The sequence below is a fragment of the Pyxicephalus adspersus genome, chromosome 2 (assembly GCF_032062135.1).
Source record: "Pyxicephalus adspersus chromosome 2, UCB_Pads_2.0, whole genome shotgun sequence".
NCBI lineage: Eukaryota > Metazoa > Chordata > Amphibia > Anura > Pyxicephalidae > Pyxicephalus > Pyxicephalus adspersus.
In genome coordinates this window covers 35,875,611-35,898,646 of record NC_092859.1, presented here as the reverse complement: position 1 = coordinate 35,898,646, position 23,036 = coordinate 35,875,611, and the positions used below count along the sequence as shown (strand labels likewise).

The 23,036-nt window shown below is 39.6% G+C and overlaps 1 protein-coding gene across 1 annotated transcript in view; it reads right to left on the bottom strand.

Annotated features, from left to right (window-relative positions):
• The window catches only part of BLTP3B (bridge-like lipid transfer protein family member 3B), a 53,897-nt gene that overhangs the window by 29,497 nt on the left and 1,364 nt on the right, over positions 1–23,036 (bottom strand). The window contains exons 2-8 of the mRNA XM_072400415.1: positions 10,120–10,282; positions 8,552–8,590; positions 7,315–7,406; positions 3,062–3,251; positions 2,126–2,266; positions 1,095–1,271; positions 205–385 (exon numbers count right to left, since the gene is read on the bottom strand). Coding sequence (XP_072256516.1) covers positions 205–385; positions 1,095–1,271; positions 2,126–2,266; positions 3,062–3,251; positions 7,315–7,406; positions 8,552–8,590; positions 10,120–10,282 — 983 coding nt within the window. The remainder of the gene's footprint in view (positions 1–204; positions 386–1,094; positions 1,272–2,125; positions 2,267–3,061; positions 3,252–7,314; positions 7,407–8,551; positions 8,591–10,119; positions 10,283–23,036) is intronic.

Genomic DNA, 23,036 nt, shown 5'->3' with positions numbered 1-23,036 from the left:
CTTAAACAAGAAAAATAGCACAAAAAATTTTAGTGGCACATGAACATTCACTTAGGATTAAAATATTTTTTACAGGTTGATCTGCCAAAAGATTGGTTTTTAAGCTGTGTACAATGCAAAAGAAATCTATCATGGTGCTCAGGGACTCAGGGATTTGACGTTCCAGGGATAGGAAAAGGCACTGATAACACGGAGACTTCTTACCTTTCTCCTTCGAGTGAATGTCATCACAGATGTGAAGGTCCAAGTGGGAGATCATTAGATGATATGAGGTTTCCTTCACATCAAAGTCCCGGAACAGCTTTAGGATGGCCTGGTTCTGCTCAGGAGTTGTGGTGGACTGTTGAGTCTTCACCTGCTGGGAGCTTGTAGGAGGTGTCCAGCTCTGAAAAAGTGAACATTGAATGAAACCGATTCCTTCACATAATTAAAAAGCTCACCTCCGTATGAAATTCAAAAGGTGACATCTTATTGGAATTAGTGCCAAGGTCACCAAGGACAAATGTACATCCAAAATATCTCCAATATAGAACAGATGTAGCCTAATATTTTAGAGCCGTTTATTCCAACACATATACAGCAGTCTCAAGCTTGTTGGCCATCATCAGTGTATAGAACTAGAGCTTCTAAGAAGCAGGGCTTGCAGAGGAGGTGAGATAGAAGCAAAGAAAACCTTACAGGTCCATTTACACCTACTCGCTGCTGTAAATTGTGATAATGCATGTGTTAACATGAGTTTTACATTACATGGTTATCAAGTTGCAGTGCCATTTATTCTGAATGTCATTCTATCACATCAAAGCAACACATGTACATTGCAGAACAACAAGGCTACATAATGTAATACAATACATTGTGGTGCAATCCATGGTTATAAAAAAAATAGTGTATGTGCTAATTTTGTCCATTCTAGTCTAATGAAAGCCCATTTATTTGACTTTTGGTAGGTAGGACAACAGGATATTAACTAAGTAACTTATGGGCATCTGATTAACTCATGGAGCCATCTCTTCAGAAAAGAGTGTAGTCTTTCTATAAAACAATCACTGAGGTGAGACTTCACATGGGCACAAACAAAAGTGTAACTGGATCACCTGCGTGGGTTCTGTGGTCCTGGCCATGCTTTTTCTTTGCTCTGTTGACTTTTCTATTGCTTCACTGAGGGATTTAGCATATTGCACCATAGCCTTCAACTGGGAGTCTGTCAGCACCCACAAGAGATCATCCAGGATCAGCACCAGCTTTGAGGCCACCACATTACAATCTTTTAGCTGTTGAGACAAGGAGGAATATCATAAGAACAACAGTGTTAGTATTAGGAGTGCCTTTGGAAGGAAATCTAAAAGGTTTTTAGGTATTATACATATAATGTGCATGTGATCCGGTTATTAAAAATGATTTAAAACATTTTGTATCAGTATACAGTTTGTAAAAAAAACGTAAAAAGCAGCTATATTTGCTTGTTGTATATGACAGCTCTCCTTCTTGGTTATTGGTGTTGCAAACTGCTAAAGAAAGAATGCTTACTTCATAAAAAATACAGTTATACTGGACATACAGAAACCGTCTGTCCCACCCCAGATGAATACTAAAGTAAATCTGCAAAAATAGTCACAGCCTTTGGCTGAAATTATCCTTTTTCCTGACTTGCAAAGTAGATCCACCATAAACTTCTATACAGCTATGAGGCCCCCCAAAAAGAATATGCTCAGACAACATTACGGTGTGTAGGGAGGTCCAATTCACAGACATAGCCTGGGAAAAGGACAATATCAATCTCACGTTCTTAAGATTCCTAAACAGTGCAAGCTAACTCGAAAAGGATCAGAAAGGATGGGAGCATCGCATAAGGTAACAGAGGAGATGGGCGGCTTATAGTGCTGCATCTCCCACTTTCATCCTGTGAGTTGGGGTGCCAGTACTGCAATCCAAATAAATGTAAAAAAAGAAATAGAAGAACCTCAACATAAAACTACTACAGACAGAATGATTTTTCCCATCTAAAAAATACCAATACCAATACCCAAAACACATATTTTGCAGAGATCTGTTCACAGAGAAAGACAGATGGAAGGGACACAGAGATGCTGTATTTTGCAATAAAATGAGGAACATTCACACTCACCCTCCTCTTCAGCGTGACTCTAATTTTGGACTGATTGGTGATGAGACGGACAGGGGCGCTCATTATTTCATGATCAGAACTCTGAATGGCGTCTGCTTCTATCCGGATCATCTGCCAGTTTATCTCTTTAAATGTCAGCACCTTAAGAGACAAGAAAGAAAAATCTCATCAACTGATTTATCGTATGTCACTTCCAAGATTGTAAGACTTTGGGCTCATCTAAATGTGTTACAATTGTTACAAAAAAAAAAAAGTGCTGTTTCTATTAAAGTGTATATAAATCCCAGCAATAAGTTCCTCTTATTGGCTCCTATCAAGCCTGTAAATACACTAATACATTGTTTTTTTATATTTGTATATTAACCTCCCTGGCGGTATGCATAAAGTATTTTTAAATGTAAAATACTTATTTTAAATTTCGTGCCTGGTCCCGCCCCCCAGCCACTCACTTGCGAGCAGATGCTAGGTCAGCATCCGCTTCCCCTGGCCTCGTGTCCCCAACGTTCACACTCCAGGGACACAGATACAGGCCACCACCAGCCTACACAGATGCCCCGTCAGCATCGCCAGAGGAAGAAGAAGCTATACATTGCTGGAGGACGCCAAGGGCATGTAGGGCAAGGTAAGCTGTTTAAACTCCCTGGCAATTCCACCCTGAGTGTGACTCGGGTTACCACTTTTGATATGGATAATGATAATTCACCCCGAGCCACACTTGGGATTACTGCAAAAAAAAAAAAAAAAACTGCCATCAATACTGTCTGTAATCTTGTGAGTGAATTCCTCTTTGTGCTGATAGTCGCAGCTTCCTCAAGGATACAGTACATTAAAATAAGGCAGTGAAAATAAAGAGCGTTTGTTAATCAAAAATAAACATGCAAGAAAAAAACCTTAGAACCTTAGAATTATAAAATTTATCCAACTGCTTTAGCTCACCTCTCCACGTTGCGGGTCTTGTATTCGAGTAAACCTCAGATCGCCATGTTGCCAATTGGCATTGACGCTGTATATTCTTAGCTGGGACAACTCAAATGAAGCATTGAATGCCTTGGCTTTCATGCGGATGATGATGGAATTGACAGACAGGGAGATGCTTTCAACTACTTTTTCTGCAAAACCATATTCACTGGAAGATATGAAAACAAAAATCAAAATCAATCTACTTCATAATATAAAAATCACCAGAGAATTGACATAACAGTGAATAACATCACACAAGATATTGTGCTGCTGTTCATTCAGTCACATGCCGGCTGCTGCAACATTTCTCCAGAGTCTAGCTACAGCAACACCAATCCAACACTGCCTGCAGATTGACGGATCAGTCACTAGCAATTTGAAATAGCCAGTACTTTCAAGTATGTGAAACCGCATTATTCTCACATCTACCTATTCTATAGTTGCTTCTGTCTGACAATCGGCTGGCTCAAATGGGCCCACATTACGCTACCCTAAGGTTAAGGTATCCAAAACTTTTTGCTAAAAAGAAGCATCATTAACAGGATGCAAGCAACTATTTTGCTGATATTTGCCTCTGGCATCTTGTATGCTTTGGGGAAAGTGTTCTGTAGTTCTCTACTAATGTTACAATCTTGTTCCTTTTGGAAACAGTACAGTGAGTGGGGTTGCCACCATAAGGCTACGTACCCACGTCAGACAATTCTCCTCCGATAATCGCTCTAGTGCTGATATCGGATAGGAATTTGGCGTGTGTACAGCGCCTGTTGTTTGGGTCCGCCCTGGAGGATCCACATATGATGAATGATCGTAATGAAAGTGAAGGGAAAGGGGAGCAGCGGGGTGCCGCTCAGTCATTTTTCTCCATCCCCTTTACATAGAGAGAATGGAGCTGTATGTACAGCCCTCATTCATGCATCGTTTAACTTTTTGTCATTGGAAAGGATTGTGAAAGATCCTTTACAACAAAAAATATTGCAAGTGTGTAGCAGCCTTAGACAATAGGAGTATTACTAAAAGAATACCAAGGTAAAAATAAAAAGTAAACATATGGTCTAAAAACTGGTTAGCTTTAATATATTTTAATTTTATTCTGAAGTATGGAAATACTTTAATCAAGCCCAAAAATATATTATGTGTGTGTATATGTGTACATATATATATATATATATATATATATATATATATATATATATATATATATATACACACACACACACACACACACACACACATATATATATATATATATATATATATACACACACACACACACACACACACACACACACACACATATACATACACACACACACACACTTACACTCCGGGCCTGTAGTCTGGCTTATAAATATTTTCATTTAACTGCACTATAAAACCGGCTAGTAAGACGTTTGATTTCCAAACTCATAATAAACCAACAGCATAAAACACACATCCTTATTTGCAGCATAAACACAGCGATATTACAGGCTTGATTAACAGCTCAGGTGGCAGTGTGACGCTTCAGGCTGACAAATAGTCCTACAGTGACATCAATCAGAACAGAACGGTATTCATTTAGGAAATAGAGTCTGCGCTCCACGGCAAAAGCCACATTAGATGCTGTAATATATTTTGCAGGTACACTGTTTATGGGGTCCATTTTTCTCCTTCACAAGAAAGATTTGTGCATTTTCAGTTCATCAGAAAAGAATAAAGGTTTGATTGCTGAAAATATCTTCAAGAACTGACAGAGCTACCCGTGACAAAGCCTTTATATAAATTAGTGCAGAAAAGGAATAGAAAGTAGAAACTGAGTACATTTCTGTACCAGTACATGTAACTTGTAATGCTGTAATACTCAGATTCTCTTTAGCACTAACCCTCCTAGATTGTAAGCTCTTTGGGGCAGGGTCCTCTCCTCCTCCTGTGTCACCGTCTGTATAGGTTTGTCATTTGCAACCCCTTTTTTTAATGTAAAGCACTGTGTAATACGTTGGCGCTATATAAATCCTGTTTATTAATAATAATAATATTATTAATAACCCCCTCTTCTTCCACCCACTAGATGCTATTCTTCTTCTGGGTTCAATGACGCCCACGAGTTTTCAGCTTTTTTCCTGTGTGCTTTGGGTAATTAGAACACAACCCTTTAGGGTGCGTCAGGAGGCTAAGATAGGTTTACGCTAAAATGCTTCACAGAAAGGTATTTCTCATAAATAAGAACGGTCAATTTATGAATAAGCCAGATAAATAATAATGCCAGATAAAAAGAAAGTCCAACTAAACTTTCAGTTTAAACCAGATAAAACATACTAAGTACATCCATTGAAAATGAAATCAGTGCCCTACAGTTAAGCTACATACACACTTCCAATTATTATCGTTGGAAAACGAACGACGAACGTTCATGCACGATATATATGAACGATCGTATAGCACCGATCCTGCACATAGAGTTAACGACACGATCGTTCGTAGATATTGTACACACAATAGATACGATTGTTTGAACGATAGAGGAACTATGTGCACGACAGGAAAGTCAACGGACGTTCGTTCATCACGCATGCTCTGAACATGGACGATCAACGAACGACCGTACACACGAACGATGTTCAACGATCGTCGTCCAATCCGATCCGTCGGTCCGGTCGTTCGTTTCCAGCGACTTTCCTCGTTCGTCGGCGTCGTTGGTTACTTTTTTACGAACGATTTTTTGCCCAATCGATCGTTCGTCGTTCGATTGGAACGATAAAAATTGGAAGTGTGTACGCACCTTTAGTTTTCCTTTTGCTTCATATGAGGAGATAATAGTTTCTCTGCAAGGATCTAGTAAGCCCCCTACCTATAGCTCTGTAATCAGAAAAACCCATCTTCCCCTTTAGTTGTAAAGCTCTGGCTCTGACTGAGCAAGAAGGGAAAAAAACATCAAGAGATGGGTTTTTATGCTAGAAAATCCAGTTTAAAAAAAAACTGTCCCCATGCCCAATCCCATCTGATCATCAGTCCTGAACATTGTAATATGTAGGAGAGCAGGAGCAGGAGATCATTAACCTATTATTTGCTCAGACAGGGTCATGGAAGGGCTTTGGGAAATAGATTATTAGCAGGTGAATGCGCATTCAGGAGAACTTGTTTTTTTAATTGCTGCAGCGAAAAATCAGATCTTCAGTCCTGCCTAGCACAGCTGTGTATACACCTCAGTCATAGATAGACTGAAATCTAATTCCTCTTACTAAAAAAGTAAAAAAAAATGCCTTAGTCACATTTCAGAACAGACATATGACAATGGTACACTATGCATGTAAATGTGTATGCTGTACTAGGGCCTTTTGTTTGCAAAGAAATAAATGCTGAACAACCAGACAGGTGTCAGTCCGTGTACAATGCTCTGGATCACATCATACCAGCCTTGACACAGAGCGGACTGCTAAAGTATGCATATTGCTCTCATCAAATATACACAGTCACGTTTGTTTTATCAAGTTAGTTACACCAGTTAGTGCAAATATTTAGCAGGATTATGTCACCTGCAGATTGTTAAACACCATAGATCAACTAGAGCTGCAATTCTCCTGCAACAAGGAGATCAGAGCCTAAGGTTTGCTTTGTGAGCTGAACCAGGCATTTTGTACAATATATGGATGGCATCTAAGGGTTACGGACACCTGCCCATCACACCTATATGACATGTCATATGAGAGGTTTTATTGCAGTGTTTCTCAACCAGGGTTCCCCCTGGGGTTGCTAGGGGGCGATGAGCCATCTCAGGTCAGTTTAACAGATACCAATGATCTTTTTAGCTATCTTTAAGGGTGACAGCCTTCCCAGGGTGCAGCAATATAATTGGGGTCTAGTTAACCACCACTGGCTGCATGTACTGACTATGAAATATTTATATAAAATATAACATTTACCTAAAAAATACATCCGTACTGTACTCTACCACATCCATAGCGTCTTTTGTAAAAGGATATAAAGACAAAAATTGTCACAGATTCGGAGTTCCTTTGTCATGTAAAACAGCTCCCTTATGTATAATTCATCGATGTATTTAGCTGTTTGCTTTAATGTGCACATGTAATAGCATAGGTTTTGGATGGTAGAAGACAATTTCACTTTTTGTTTTGGAACTTTGGCAAAAGGCCCATACAAACAGAGAAGAGAACAAACAAACAACCATGTGTCTGGTGCGAGCTGTGCTGAGCGCATAACACATGGCATTGTCCACATAAAGTACCACTCACCTTTGCCCTGAAGCAGTGACCAATGGTGAGGGTCCGTTACATGCACGAGGCTCCTCACATGTACTCATTTCCATAATGACTTTATCCAAGGACTGATAGAATAAAATATATTGAAATTAGGTACTAGAACAAATATCTAAAATACTACATCATAACAATCTATAAAAACACTCTATACTTTCATAAAGCTCGCTTCCACTTACAACTGATGTATAGTAGTATTTAAAAGAGAGAGAAAAAGGTTGAAAACTGTGAAAGTGTTTTTTTTTTTTTTTTGTCCATGTCACTTCCTGTCCAGCAGACACCCCGACATATCTAGATATAAAAGATGTAACTTGTGGAATAGGATAGGAATAGGAAGCACCCTACACAGTAAACAAAAAGATATGATGGAACAGAGATCTATAAACTCCTGCAGTGCCTGTTCATCAAAAGAAACATTCTATTTAATTCTTTCATTTAGGGATAGTTGTGTATGAGTAAAAGAAAAATCCCCAAAGTAAGGAACAAAAACAAAATGCAGGTTTCCAAAGACAATGCCATCAGTGTTAATGGTGAACTAATGCAGGTGAAACACACACCAGTTCTGCATTTTAAGATTTGCATCTACATTTGCTTTACTGGAATTTTATGATTACTCAGAAACTTTAGCCATGTTTAAGGTATTCTGCTGATGAGCCATTTAATATTTTTCTTCTCTTTTTTACATTCTGATCAAATCATTTAGGTTAAAGGGGAGCTAAAGTTTGACTTTTAAAAATTTTCAGTCAGGCAGGTAATTATTGCAACAAGGGTCAGGCAGGTAATTATTGCAACAAGGGTCAGGCGATAACCCCTTGCCAAAATTGTGCTGAGGAACTGTCAAAAAAGCAGAGCTGGAAGATTCCTGGCAATCCCAGCTTCCTTTGCACAGGTTATGTCATCCCGACACAGCCAATCAAAATGGGATGCGGAAGAAAAGAAGAGAGAAGATGACATTTCCCAGTGATGGAACATGGAAAGGTGAGTATAGAGGGTTTAGTTCCACCTTCATTTCATGCAAATAAAATCTTCGTGATCTAATTGTTCAGTTTTTCCCACATGCCAGAACCCTATCAAAAAATATGCTACAACCTGCCAGTGGCTTACACTCTTTCTCAAGACCCACACCAATTCGACCCAAAGCAACTAGAATTATGTGTGGTCACCATGCATATCATAAAAACATCAGAATGGCAAATTGAGAAGAAAAACTAACCAGGCTAATAGGGTGAGTCTTCAGCTTAGTCCATGGGATCTGTAAAACATAAAAGGACAATCATAATTCAGGTTCTGTAAATAAATAAGTAAATATATTCAGTACATATATAAAACTGAAGAAAAAAATAATTATATTGGCTACGTAGATCCCTAAAATACATCTAAATCCAATGTAGTTTTGGGTAGTGTAAAGGAGAGGAAAACCCCTGTCAGTTTTCCTATTTATTTTTTGCTGTGCCCCCATTGGGAAGATTCATCTTTTTTTGTCCTGGTGACCACAACTGAAATACACATATAGAAAATATTTAATTCTGCTCAGATACTCTGATATTTCAAACACCTCTATCAGCCACCTCCTTCTCTTTTGAAAAGTTATCTCTTGAGTACAGTAAAGCTGCGTACACACTTCCAATTTTTATCGTTGGAAATGAACGACGAACGAACGACGAACGACCGATTGGCCAAAAATTGTTCGTAAAAAAAGTAACCAACGACGCCGACGAACGAGGATAGTCCTTGGAAATGAACGACCGGACCGGCGGATCGGATTGGACGACGATCGTTGACCATCTATCGCGTGTACGGTCGTTCAGTGATCGTCCATGGTCTGAGCATGCGCGGTGAACGAACGTTCGCTCACTTCCTGTGGTGCGCGCCACTTCCTGTATCGTTCAAACGATCGCATCTATCGTGTGTACAATATCTTTGAACGATCGTGTCGTTATCTGTATGTACAGGATCGGTGCCATACGATCGTTCGCAGATATCGTGCAGGATCGTTCGTCGTTCGTTTACCAACGATAAAAATTGGAAGTGTGTACGTAGCTTAAGTGGCAAAAAAGCTTACAAGACTACAATTGCAACTGTTGTTTAGTGATAAACTACAGAAGGGTTACACAATCTCACAATCTGTCAGGTTTGTATTGCTGCCCATGTTCCTGCTAGAGATTCTTCTCTGTTCGTTCATGTGACAATTGCCACTGGAATTTAAAATGAGTAAAAAAAAAAAAAAAAAAAATTAAAAAATTCTGAGTTTTCACTGTAACAGGAATATGGAGAAAAAATTTCAATGGGCACACGGGTTCCAGTGACAACTTGTAAAATATTTCCTTTACTATGGCGAGATTTCCAAGACAGGGGAACTAAAAAAGAATCTATAAGGGGTTTTACCATACTTTATTCTATCAATATTTTATCATTATCCAAACATGGAGGGGCACTAAAAGAAAAATGATGAAATGAGCAGTTCTACTGCTTTACAGGGAAGTGAAAGAGGAAATACTATGATTTACAGTTTATACTTTATTTATATTTTAATTAAAATTTAATTTTTATTTATAACCACATTCTTTATAGTGAAACTTGAACATACAAGTTTACCCTGAATCTAAACATAAATCTGTATAGTTGATCTTATCTGCAGGTTTCTATAGTAGATCACAACTGAATGGGCACAATTCCCACCCATAGTATTGGTCCATGTCCTAATGACCTCATCAGTCTGAAAATACAAAAATAAGCTTTTAGGACCAAACAGGAGGAAGAAACAGGTTAAGTTGAACCAACCCGAATAGCAGCTTTGTTGCAGAAGACTTTGTTGATGGAAAGCCAGGTGGGGAGGTCCAGCATGTTCTGAAGCACATCTTCATCCAGCTCCAGGTTTGTCAGTTGACCTTCCCCTTTAAGAGTGCTGAGATTGATCTTGTCAGGGGAAAGGTTCTTCGTGAACCTAAAAAAAAAAAGAGGAAAAGTCTTGTTATAACCTATGACACAGTTTATAAACATTTCATCATTTCTAGTGGGACGTGCACTCTGGAGGTTATGTCCGACAGGTAATTTAAAGAATTCGTCTGCCTATTTGGAATACCAGTTTAACATAAAGCAAACAACACACCACACAATATATTGAATGGAATGGAGAAGGGCAAGAACCTGACAGACCTGTTAGATGAAGACATGTAGAACTTCAGTAAAACCAAACCTCTGTTCTGTCAATAGATTGAAAAAAGCAACAAGCACATTTTACTACTCCTGTCCCCAGCAGCATTTACTCACCTTACCTTCCCATCCCCACATTGATGTTCACTCCCCAAGAATAAAGAATCCCCACATAGGGTAGAAGTGGTTCTAGTCGAGGCATTGGAGGGCTCCCTGCCCCATTTGGCAATGCTGGACCAAGCAGCATTACCTGAGAAGGGGATTGTGCCATGTATGCATTATAATATGACGCCAGATTGGATGTTTAGAGGTGTTCTTTAAAGTGAAGACTTACTTATAACGTATTATTTTAACGACAAAACACTCAATGCTGTATTTTTTTTTCGTCCATTTCTATTTCAATCAGCAATTGATGCCTGTTTCCCACCTCAACCACCTCCCAAATAATTTATTACTCGACCATAAACAGATTGTAATTTTATCTCCTGCTATTTATTTCATTTCACTTTACAAGACTCAGATAACCGAGGCAGAGGAGAAACCTTACCTACAAAGCAGATTTGCATTTATATGGCTCCTCACTTAGCAGAAGTCCAGAGGCATTTAGTGCTAGGCTTTCTTCTGAGAAAGCCCAACATTCCATGGCTGAAGTAATTTGCATTACATTTTTCAAAAAAGTAAAAAAAAAAAAAAATGTAAAGCAGCATTTTAGCAGCAAACTTTGTAAAAATTAAAAAAAGTAAACCAAAACCCAATTTTAGTTCCTCTTTTGGTTTAGATATTAAAACATAAAAACACCTGTGTGTGCAATACTTATAAACAGACCTAATGAAAAGACAATATGAAAAAACAAAAGTGCAAGTGAGAGCTTTTCTAGAAATAGATTATGAATGCCTTATTTTCCTTGAAACTGAAGGTAAATCACAAAGGAAACTACAGCAAAATTCTTATTTTGGATAGATCAGGGAAGGGTTACATGCTTTGCGATCCCATAAGATGTTCTTAAAGAACCGGCGTCTGCACATTTGATAGCTGGTGTTAGCGGTGCTGACATGTAGCATCTCCCCAGAGGCAGCAGTTCCTGGCATGAGGAACTGGTAAACACACCGCAGCCTCATGGCCAGTGTACACATAGCCCGCGTCAGCTTTCTATTTCTGTCTCTATTCCATTGCCAATATTCACTCTTACATTCTGTCCTGACAAATGGAATCCAATGTGGCATTAGGTTGGAGGAAATCATATGCAGTGTTCTCCCCTGCCACTTTTAGCCAGCAGTACCACCTGGCACTTTTCAGTAGCCACCCAGCTGTTTTATTAAAATATGGGTCACAATACAGAGGCCACCAACCACTTACAGCTTTTTCCCCACCCAGCTTAAAAAATTTCTAGGGAGAATACTGATCTGGATGGGATGGATCTTACGGGGGTACACTGTAACGTTTTATTAAAATTCACCAGAAAAAGCCAACATGTTTCAGGAGTTACAAGATTCCTTTCCTTAGGACTAACTAGAAACTGAGAGTTGCTCATTATCGCTCTACTTTGGTAACCCTACCTACAGCAGCACTGTAAATTATCCTATGAGTAGCAATGACAGTCTCATATAATTAGCATTTATATGGAAAGAAGCCTGCATATAAAATAAAAAAGGGAGGAGGCAAATCCCAGATTTGTCCTAAAATTGGCTTACAAAACTAGTTTATTGTCCTAATTAGAGAACTTGCAGTTATGGGACAAGCAGCTATTAGAATGTATTAATAAAAAATGTCTGGTGTCCTTTCCGGAGGTGAGAATGCGATTCCGGAGGTGTATCAGGCGATTTCCACTAGTGATGTGAAATGAAGTGTCACTAGCGGTAATCAGGCCACGTGTAATAGAGTCTCCATAACACAACTGTCATCAGGTCGGAAAATCTCTTTATCAGTTCATTCTACTTTCCTCCACAAGCACACAAACTACTCTGTACTCATTGCTAAGGGCTCCATTGTGACAGAGGCAACATTCTAAGTTTACCCAACAAACTTTCTGCATCTATTTTTTTCGCAGATCATTATCATTATTATTCTGACCAGTCAGACCTGTTTTTGTCTGTAGAGGAAATAGTGTGGTTGATTGGAAGATATCAAAGGCTCTGACCTAGTAATGAATAATCTATAGTGATGCATTGAGGAGAACAAACCAATCTGCAGAAGGGGTATGAAGACATGTTTCAAGTGAAAAAGAATTTTAAAAAAATGTTGTTTCCTATTTTGTGAAATAAAGCTAAAATAAAAATGACATTTTTAAAGCCAGCAAGAATTACATTTGCATTAAGACTTCTGTCTTACCCCAACCCTCTCCAATTTTGATGACAATAGTATATTTAAGGGTTTTTAAGTAACTCTGGTTTACAGAAAACTAAACTAAACTAAAATTAAAATAATACAATATTAATAAAGCAAACACTAGGGATATGTTCCCAAAACGCTGAAAATTTAGGTTTTTCAAAATGTGATTTTCTGTTTCACCCAACTGCAGTCTCTGACATCAAGTATAAGGAGAATTGGAGTGCAGTTTGCCGACTAGTTCTTTTCCCTTTGTCTACTTTTTTTGGCCACATCTCTAAAAAAATAAAATCTAGGTAAAAGCAAAGAAAATCATGTTTGAAATGTTCACTTGCAGTATTTGTCCCTTAAATTTTTATTTACTTGAAATGTTCAACCAGTCCAAGAGCATCAAATCCCCACTACAGCTCCCTACCCCTCTCCGGACATCACATTAAAGATGGTGAAACCCTACAGCAGTCTCAAAGGGATAAAATATTTATACGAGGGTGGATTTTACAAATAACATGAATCTAACGTCTATGCTAAATAGCAGACAAATGAACGCTGCTTTAGTGGAAGAACACACCGCTCCAAATTTGATGCATTGGGCTGAAATTACACCCCACTACAACAGGTATAAATACTACACCACACTTCAACCTTGTTCAAACAACACAAATATTGGCACAAGCCTTCAGACCCAGATCTGATAGAGCAGTCTACAGATCCTGTGTCCTTTTGTTATGTATAGTGGAAGATGTAAGCTATCTTGTTCTAAATAAGGAGGAACAATTAGCAGTTTTCTGGTGTTCTATTTATAGTTGGTGAAATGATCTTAGAGATTCAGAAATCAAATACCCACCTTGTTCTAGGAAGTAAGAATACCTTGACAAATTAATGTGCCAGCATAGTAGGGCAAGGTGACAGTGTCTCCACAAAGGACCTCCCCTTTATACTTTGATCACCAGTACTCCATCTTTTGGCCTGATTTATTAAAGCTCTCCAAGGCTAAAGAGGATACAATTTCACCAGTGAAGCTGGGTGATCCAGCAAACCTGGAAAAGATTTCTTTAAAGTCATTTGCTATTTGCTAGCAAATGTTTTGAATCCTGGACCATATACATTCCAGGTTTGCTGGATCACCCAGAAGTACCAATTGTCCTACCTGCGGCCAGTGCCGAAACGTCGTGTTGGCCATTCATTCACATTATTTCATCAGTCATGTAACAGTGCTCGAACAATTGGCTGACAGTCATGAAGAGCAGAGCACTTGGAAGTTTTCATGCAGTGTGCAAGCCCATTTGGCCCATAAAACTGGTATTCCGGCCACCACTTTGCTTCCATACACTGTTTTTTTTCACTTATCAACCTGATTGCCTCGGCAAATTTGGGGCTTTAATAAAATAGGATATAAAAAAAAGCAAATTATGATTTAAATGCAGTAATTATGCAGGGCGAGAGATAACTTGGTAGGAAATCATTAGACTGGATTTTTCAGGTAGTTGTTGATTGAAAAGAGATTGTATATAAGATGTACAATCAGACAGTGAGTGGCCGGGTTTTCAAAAGCTGGAGTTGCACTTTGAAAATGTTCTTTTGCATTATCCTTTTTCCCTTTACTAAACCAATGCAGAATTTGAGCCTTGAGGCTGACCAAAAATGTGCTGGGTCACTGCAACCTGTCACCAGCTCACTTTGCAAACAAGAGAGGTGGAAACTGAAATAAAACTGAAAGCCAATTCCAGTGTAGAGGGGAAAAAAACAAAGAGCCGTCCAGGCAACCAATCATATTGCAGCTGACAGTTCGGAAGGTAAGTTTGGGTACAAAGTTGGTTCACTTTAAAGTGGAACATGTACAAAAAATTGGACCAGGCAGTCCTTCTGTAATACAAAAACATGCTTACATGTGTGTTCACTGTTTTCTTTTGGTAGTATACTGAGCTGCACATGTGAAGCCCAGTGTAGAATGCCGGAATGTGCTGGGTATCTCACCATCTCCCTGGGCTGATGGGACTGAATTACAGTTACGCCTGGCCAATCCTAATGACTAAAGTTCCTGATTCCCAGGTGATAAGCCGCAGAAGATGACGGTGCCCATGATGGAGCATAGGCAGGCTAGTTTTTAATAAAAAACTGTAAACGGGCAGGTAAGGTAATTATATTGCAGAACAGACATCTCCTATCCCTTCTGCAAAAAATAACCTTTGGGCCTCAGCGCCCACAGGGAGTAAAGACTGAGAGTCCTATGTAAGCTTGAACAGCCATCTTGGATAATGGACCAGGCTGAGAACTCTTTTTCAATGTGTCCGAGCATCCGTTCACTAAACGCTATTGATCTCATGTTGCAGGAGAATGGATCACAAGCGCTATATACCAAAAATCTATGGGGGAATACTGTGCAGGCACAGCCAGGACAGTAAAGACTTGTGACAATGTAAAGGTTTAGGAATTGCAGTTAAAATGCACCAGAGAAAGGCAGCATGGATTAAGTTAGATCAAGGGCAAAAAGAGGTAAAAATGTTATTATCCTAAAAAATGGCCATAGATTTACTTTAACCTTTTCTTTATATTCTATCTGCACAATAATAAAAAAAAAAAAATCAATAAAAATGATTCCACCAACAATTCTACATGGCCCACAGACCAATCACAGTCTATTTACAAACCATATAAGTGAAAATGAACCAAGCAAAAGTAAACCAATAAAATCAACATTAAAATAAATATGGGACTATTAAAAAACAAACAGTGGCTGACCAGAAGCAGAAACCAGTCAGCGATTTTTCCTTCCCAACGACAACTAGCAGAGTTAATTAAGAGCAGTTCCTCGGCAAGAATGCAGAAGGCTGATGATATCCAAGTGGGAGACATAAAAACTTTGTGCCAACCCAGCTTTGGAAGCGCTGAAACGTTAGGAATAAATTAACCTCTTCATTAGAGGAGAGAACCTGAAAAACCATATAGATGACTAAATGATGGCAACATTCTCTAGAAGCCAATTAAAGGTTCACTACAGCAAAAATATTGCAACTTTTGGGCCAGTGTTTCTCAAACTTTTTAACATGGGGGAGCCCTATGAACTAAAATGCACGTCTTCAGGGAACCCCTGCTATAATTACTATATCCACAGATCACAGTTCATTCGTGTGATGAACAATGGGAAGAATGCCTCTTACATTGCTGGCCATTGGGAAGAACATCACCCTTACAGATAGCCAAAAAAGTACCCCTAGCCTCCCAGCTATGTGACATGTGTGCCAAACCCTTTCTTTTACACGTCTGTGTTGTATTGGGATAAAGGCAATCTCATTAGAGCCACTTACAGTACACTACAATTTACACTTACAGTAAAATAATCATAGAATCTCAGAAACAATCATAACAACGACAAGGAATAGCTTCACAACTCCAAAACATGTTTTATTTGTTGCTGAGCTTTTATTACCACAGCGATTTTCATTTCTTCTTTTCTGGAAGCTAAATCTACTCTACAGCTGTAAAACAGGTTATTTATTGCATTCTAGAGTAAAGTGAAATATCATGAAAAACGCTGTTTAAGGGACTACCAGCAGCTTCATTCTGCATAGGCCTGGTTCTGCAGATCGGGGTTGCAAATGACAGACAGACAGACAGACATACATACTCAGACTTTCTACAAAAAACTGTGCCTTTTTTCTTCTAACATTTTCCACTTTAAGGGTCAATATTAAAAAATAGTGAATCAGAGCAATAAGGGCAATTCCTGTTTTTGATAGCAAAGCGTGTGAGCAGCCACATCAGTGGACCTTTGCATATTTGGGCAAGGCTGCCCTAGGTTGGGTGATGCCATAAGTAGTAAATATTTTGACCTTTGGTATGAAACTTCTTTATTTTCAAGATTATTCCTGCATGTGACAAGTTTCAAAGCGTTTATTAAACACACGTTACCATGTACTGCATTCAGTACCTGGTGTAATTTTGGTAATGCACATTGCACAGTGGTGTGTAACTGAGCGTTGCAATGTGTAATGTAAAGGTTAATTCTGGTGCCATTCCACGTGATCTTACCATAAAGGGATTTATTCACGCTCCTTTTGTTATGGGTTGGCAACTGTCACGCACTGTCGCCCATTCTCTTACATTTGCTCCTGGCTGAGACTACACGTGGCTACACTGACACACGTTGCACAGCAATGCTCATCGCTATGCAGCTGATGTAATAGCAAATGCTGGAAGCAGGCTTGAAAAGATCTGTAGCACTGAGATGTGGGGAAAAACAGGTAATGGAAAACATGGCAATTGTTTAAGATCCTCAATAATTTACAAACTTGATCATCCAGTTGGAATCTAAATCTGCTCAAAACTACTTTCAGGTTGGTTTCCCACTGCAGAGATTTCCCTTTACTTCCTACCTCAGAGACCAAAAAAGAAGTGGAAGAAAGGTTGTGCACATTGAGGCAAAGGCCCTGATTCATTAAAGTTCTCCAAGGCTGGAGAGAATACACTTTTATCAGTGAGGCTGGGTGATCCAACAAACCTGGAATGGATTTGGTCCAGAATTAAAAACATTTGCTAACAAAGAGCTAATGACTTTTAGGAAATCCGATCCAGGTTTGCTGGATTACCCAGCTTCACTGATGAAAGTGTATTTTCTCCGGCCTTGGAGAACTTTAATAAATCAGGGCCAAAATCCCCATCGGGCCATTTCCCCTCACCTTGTTCCATTGGCAAAATGGTACTGACAAATTTAAACGGAGCAACACAGACAGAGACAAAAACCTGACATAGGGTGTAAACCTTCCATTTTCTAAAGAAAAAGTTGTCAGTAAATGAACTTTAGGAAAATTAGACTATATAGGTCAAATATCAAAAGGTAAGCCAGGATAGGTTTTCATTGCTGTTTTATTATAAATACAGTAAATTCCAGTTGTGTGTGACTTTTAGCCATCCTCTCAATTAATCTCTTCCTCTACTAATTCTTAATTCCTCTGTGAAACAAGTATAGAAATCCCCACTGTGGTGAAACCACAAATGTCAAAGCATTATATAAACTGCAATGCATGTGGGGTAAGATAACCAGACTGTGCCTCGTATTATTAAAGGTCAGAGATCAGATGGTATCACAAACCCAGCTGTAAACCTCACATAAATCCAAAGTTCAAATTACTCTGATTTACAAGAGGAGGGTAAACAAGTTGTTGTCGCACTGACTGGTTTGGATTTCTACATGATCTTGTTGATGAGACACAAAGTAACATAAGGAACTAAGCTCTACAAAACAGCTGCCTGATACTTTTATACAAAATCTTTCAAAGATTCTTCCACATTTGAAGAACAACTTTATTATTAGTGAGGGTGTCCTTTCAGTAACCATCAATGTCCGAAGTGAAGTCCACCTGGTAAAATACTTAGCTTTCTTCCTGATCCCACAATCTTCTGATCTTCATTTCATGGCTTTCTATGCCTCTGCTCAGCCTTTCCAAGTCCGAGTTGGTTGCTCTTTTTACCGAGCATGCATGCTCTGTCCCCATTCATTTTTTGGGTATGCTTTCTCATGGTTGCCTCCGACTATCCAATGGAGTAAAAAGGCTATGCAGATGCAGGCAGAGCCGCAGAGCACAGGTTATGGGAACAAAAAGGAAGGTGTTTATAGAAAGTCTGGGAGATATAGTGATGAGACAATTTTTACTAAATGCTGCCCTTAAAAGCTGAAAGAGAGATGAGGCAAAAAGAGAAAGAAGAGGGGAAGAGAGCAGGAATGGAAAAAAGAGACAGGTATAGAGGAGAAAGCGAACCATCTATTAGCTAATGTGCAGACCTCTACATGAAACCTAATTGAGCAGGCCTACGCACACACAGTATTTTTATAGCAACAACGTATTACGCAGTGATTTACAAAGACCATAGTCATGTCACTAGCTGGCCCTCCCATCCTAATATCGCTACCATAGTCATATGTCTTTATTACAGTCTAAGATAAATTTTGGGGGGCAAGCCAATTAACCTAACTGCATGTTTTTGGAATGCAAGCACCTGGAGGGAACCCACGCAAACACAGGGAGAACCTGCAAACTCCATGCAGATTGTCCTGGCCGAGATTCAACCTGGGAACCATCCCTGCAAAGGCCCGAGCGCTAACCTCTGAGACACTGTGCTGCCCGCCTAAAAAAATCAGTCTTGCTTGCCCGTGCAGGTCATAGTAGTGGGTTTACTTTATGAGCATCCCGGAAAACTTTTGATACTCACCTTTGCGCCTTCTCTACTTTGTTGCAAGGATAGAAGAAAATGTTTTGGTACTTCCAGGTATGGGGAGCATGCAACTTTCCTGACAATGTACTGACTGAGAAACACTGAGGCATCTCACTCTGTCATAGGGGGTCAAGGTGAAGCCCTCGCCATCTGTGATCTCCACTCCTCAGATCAGGGGGTACCCCGGGTTAACTTTCTTTATTTCCATAGGCTGAACATATTTATATACTGCTTGCAAATTAGGCAACTAAAGTGAACCTGTCTAGGCAACGCACAGATTCACAAATATGAAATATGCAATTGGTGAAAACACATTCCATTTCCCCTTTTACCTCTAAAAACCTGTACATCCTGTTTCACAGTCCATCTGAAGATATTACATGTATCTGAGATAAAACTGCAAATAGGCACAGAGACTAAAGGTGTCAGACTCGCCTAAACGTAGATGTGAAAATCAGTTCTTGGTACGTAGAGTTTAGCGAGATAAGGGTTATATGGAGCCCTAGAGAAAGGTTACTTTGTAGCTGTGACGCACAAAGACCTCGTCCTTCATGTGTCTCCTAATTTACAGGCAATCTGTGTCACTGAGGAAACAGAATAAGGTCAGTCGGCATGTCGACTAAGCCTAGATTTCACCAGATCTTCTATTTAGAGTTGGCTTTTAATATCTAAGCTGAAATCTGTTAAACATCACTTTGTATGTTATAAGTTGAAGCACAAAGATCCATGAAATGCACTTATCTAGGTAATAAAAAGAACACACAAAGAAAAATAATTCATGAAGACCTTGTTCATGTACCCAACACACATAGCTTATACTTGCCAAGTGACCTATGACTTGGGGTCTGCAAGAATGTCTTGGCATAACCTAAAATTTACTGGTCTTCAGATAGGATGGCTGGGTTTGTTTTCTTTTTTAAAAGCGCAGAAAAATATCTGTGGATTTTGCCAGAATGCCATCGTCCTTGTAACCTCATGCACTGAACTTAAATCCTAAACAATCCTCCCTATGTAACAGAGGAGAGGTTGTTGTAGTCCCATGGGAAAGTGTGCAGAAATCATCTATTTTGCCCAGACATACATGTCAGACAAATGGCTCATCACACACCAGGGCTGGCAATACACCAATATTTTCCACAATTTTCTAGATTTTTAGCTGCTAGTCAGAACATTTCCATCACTGAACAGTACCCACAACTTTTAGTCTGTGACACATGCTGAAGGCTCATTGATTTTCCCCTATCCCCATTCTCCACTGGAAAAACAAAAAGATGGGGGACAAAGAAGTCATCTCAAATGAAATACTGAATCTGAGCTTATGTCAACTTAACCCAAGATTTTAGGAATCTAAAACCTGGGTAGGAGGAAATTGTAGGTGGGTGGCAGCCCCTGTATTGTGACCCAACTCTTCAGTAGCCACATAAAAACAGCCGGGTGGTTACTAAAAAGTGCCGGGTGGTGCGCACAGCTAAAAGGGGCTGGGGAGAACACTGCACTGTACTGTGGTTGGTCTCTGACACCAGATTCCTATTGCACTATTGAACATGTTTCCAGTGTCAATCCAAATATGCGTCCTTACACCAACACAGATGTGAACTTTTTGGCAGACCATATAAAGATATATATAAAGATTGGATTTTATATATTATATATATATATATATATATATATATATATATATATATATATATAATTTTTTTTGTAGAAAGGAGTTACACCTGTCAGGTTTTAATGTCTGTATCCCCACTGGATATTTAACCCCTGGTTTCTCATTTAAAAGACAGCACTGAGAAGAAGCGTAAATTCTACCCCTAAAGCTCAACTCCAGGGAGAGTGAAAAATTCACACTTCATTGGGGGGCTTCCCTGCAATGCAAAAGTAGAGTTTTTGTTTTTACACAGGGTCCCAGTAAAAAGCATCTCATTCTTCTGCTGCAGACCCTCTCTTCTTGTACAACCAGTTCCTTATCTTCTCTAAGGTGCTTCATTGGTCACAGGCTCTGATGAAGCAAAACCAGGAGTCCTACATTTTGAGCGAGCTAGCCAAGGGCCCAACCACAACCCAATATATGGGAGCACTGGCTGCTGGAGAAGGAATAAAGTAAAAAAAAAAGTGCTTTTTACTTTCACGCTAGGCATCAGTGAGCACTTAACTCTTACAGGGTGCAGGGAACCCAACTGCACGGTAACATTTCATACTCCCCACAATTCAGCTTTAACACATGTCTGGTGCAACCTCACTTTCAATTTTGGAAAAGTATAAAATTTTGCCTAGACATTTTTTTAACTTTCAAGTCTAGGGTGCCACATATGGATTTCGATATGGTAACCAGAGATTGAACACCAAGCTATAGCATAACATCTGGAATGCAGCACCTGCATACATTAAAGGGGATCTTTTTAAAAATCTCCCTAGTAGGAGCCCTGTTGCGTCGGCACCTTACCCAGAACTCTCCCCAAACCCCATCCCCCTACAAATTCCTTGTACTTCCAGGTATGAGGTACATGTGTACTCACACCCTGTACCCCATAAAACCCTCACTGCCTGAGCAGCCAATAGCCAGGCCTGGCTGAAGTCACATGGAAAGGAAATTCTAGGGATCCAGCAGTAGTAAGGCAGGGTATAAAAAGGAGAATCTAGAGCAATCTCTGTATAATTCATGGACTCTCAATTATTCATGCTTGTGGTATCTTAGGAAGTGATTCACCGTAATCTATAAACATGACTCGGAAATACCAAACCTACCTGCAATAGCCGTATCCGTGCGCTCTCAGGTACTTGGCAAGCAAATTACCAGATATTTTGAAATAGAATCCTTACATACACATTGTTATGGTCTGTTTAAATCTGCCAGGTGTGAGTACACTGACTTAAAATGTTGTTCCTCGATAGTCAATCTTCTCCCTATTTAGCAGTGATGAGCCAGGTAAAGCTCTGCTCCTGTGATAAAATGTGAATTGTCATTGTTGTGAAATGCTGACCATACACCTACAGATCTTATTCTGCAATCCTTTTGATAGCCTTATGGATTCTTAGGATAAACAGGGAGGAAAAAAAAATCCGAGCGGAGAACTCCTTTATTAACAACTATAAAAAACACAACCAGAACAGACAAATCCATAATTAGGAATGATTACAAGAGGCGATGTATTATCACTGGAAGGATAAAGCATTACTAGCAGAGAATTAAGGAGATGGAGATTGTAACAGTGGGGCACACATTGTATAATCAATTCTCCAACGCAATGACAGTGATTCCATGTCACATAGAGAAGGAGACTGATCCCAAAAGTTTGTTGTATTAACACATGGATCCTAAGTGGAAACACCTGCATTAATGCAACATGTACAATGGTTAGGATGTTGGGTTGTAAAAGGACCCCAAACACACATTGCTGTGGTGCCTTGGGAAAACTATTGTGAATAATGCACATTGCAACACACAAGGGATGCCAACAAAAAACGCTCAGCTGAATTGGCTGCTTAGGACCAGAACTGATAGCGCCCCATTGTTAGCTTCTCCACAGCCTTGCTGTCACCACTTGGATGAACCTGCACAGGGAACAATTTATCACCTGCACATTATTGGCAAGGCAGCACACAGGCTATCTGGGGGATGGAGGAAAGGGGAACAAATACAAATAACTCAAAAGTAACTTGACGTGCCAAAATGGAACCACATCCAAGTCCCAAAAGGGTGCTAGGTGGATGGGGAGGGTGATAAACAGTACAAATATACATTAGGGTGTTAGAATGGTAGCACACACACACCAGGTGAGCACAATGAGGATATCTCACGGGCTCAGTAGGTGTGCCAGGCAGGTGGCATTAAGTCTGAAGAAGACACATAAAACACTGGGGGTGCTGTAAAGTTGGGACTCAAGCCAAAATGGGGTGGGGGGGGGATCCTGCCCAGAAAGAGCCTTATAGGCGCCTGGCAGCATCACAACAGTGGCACACAGACACCTGGCAGTACCAGAACATTGGCACACAGACACCTGGCATTGGCT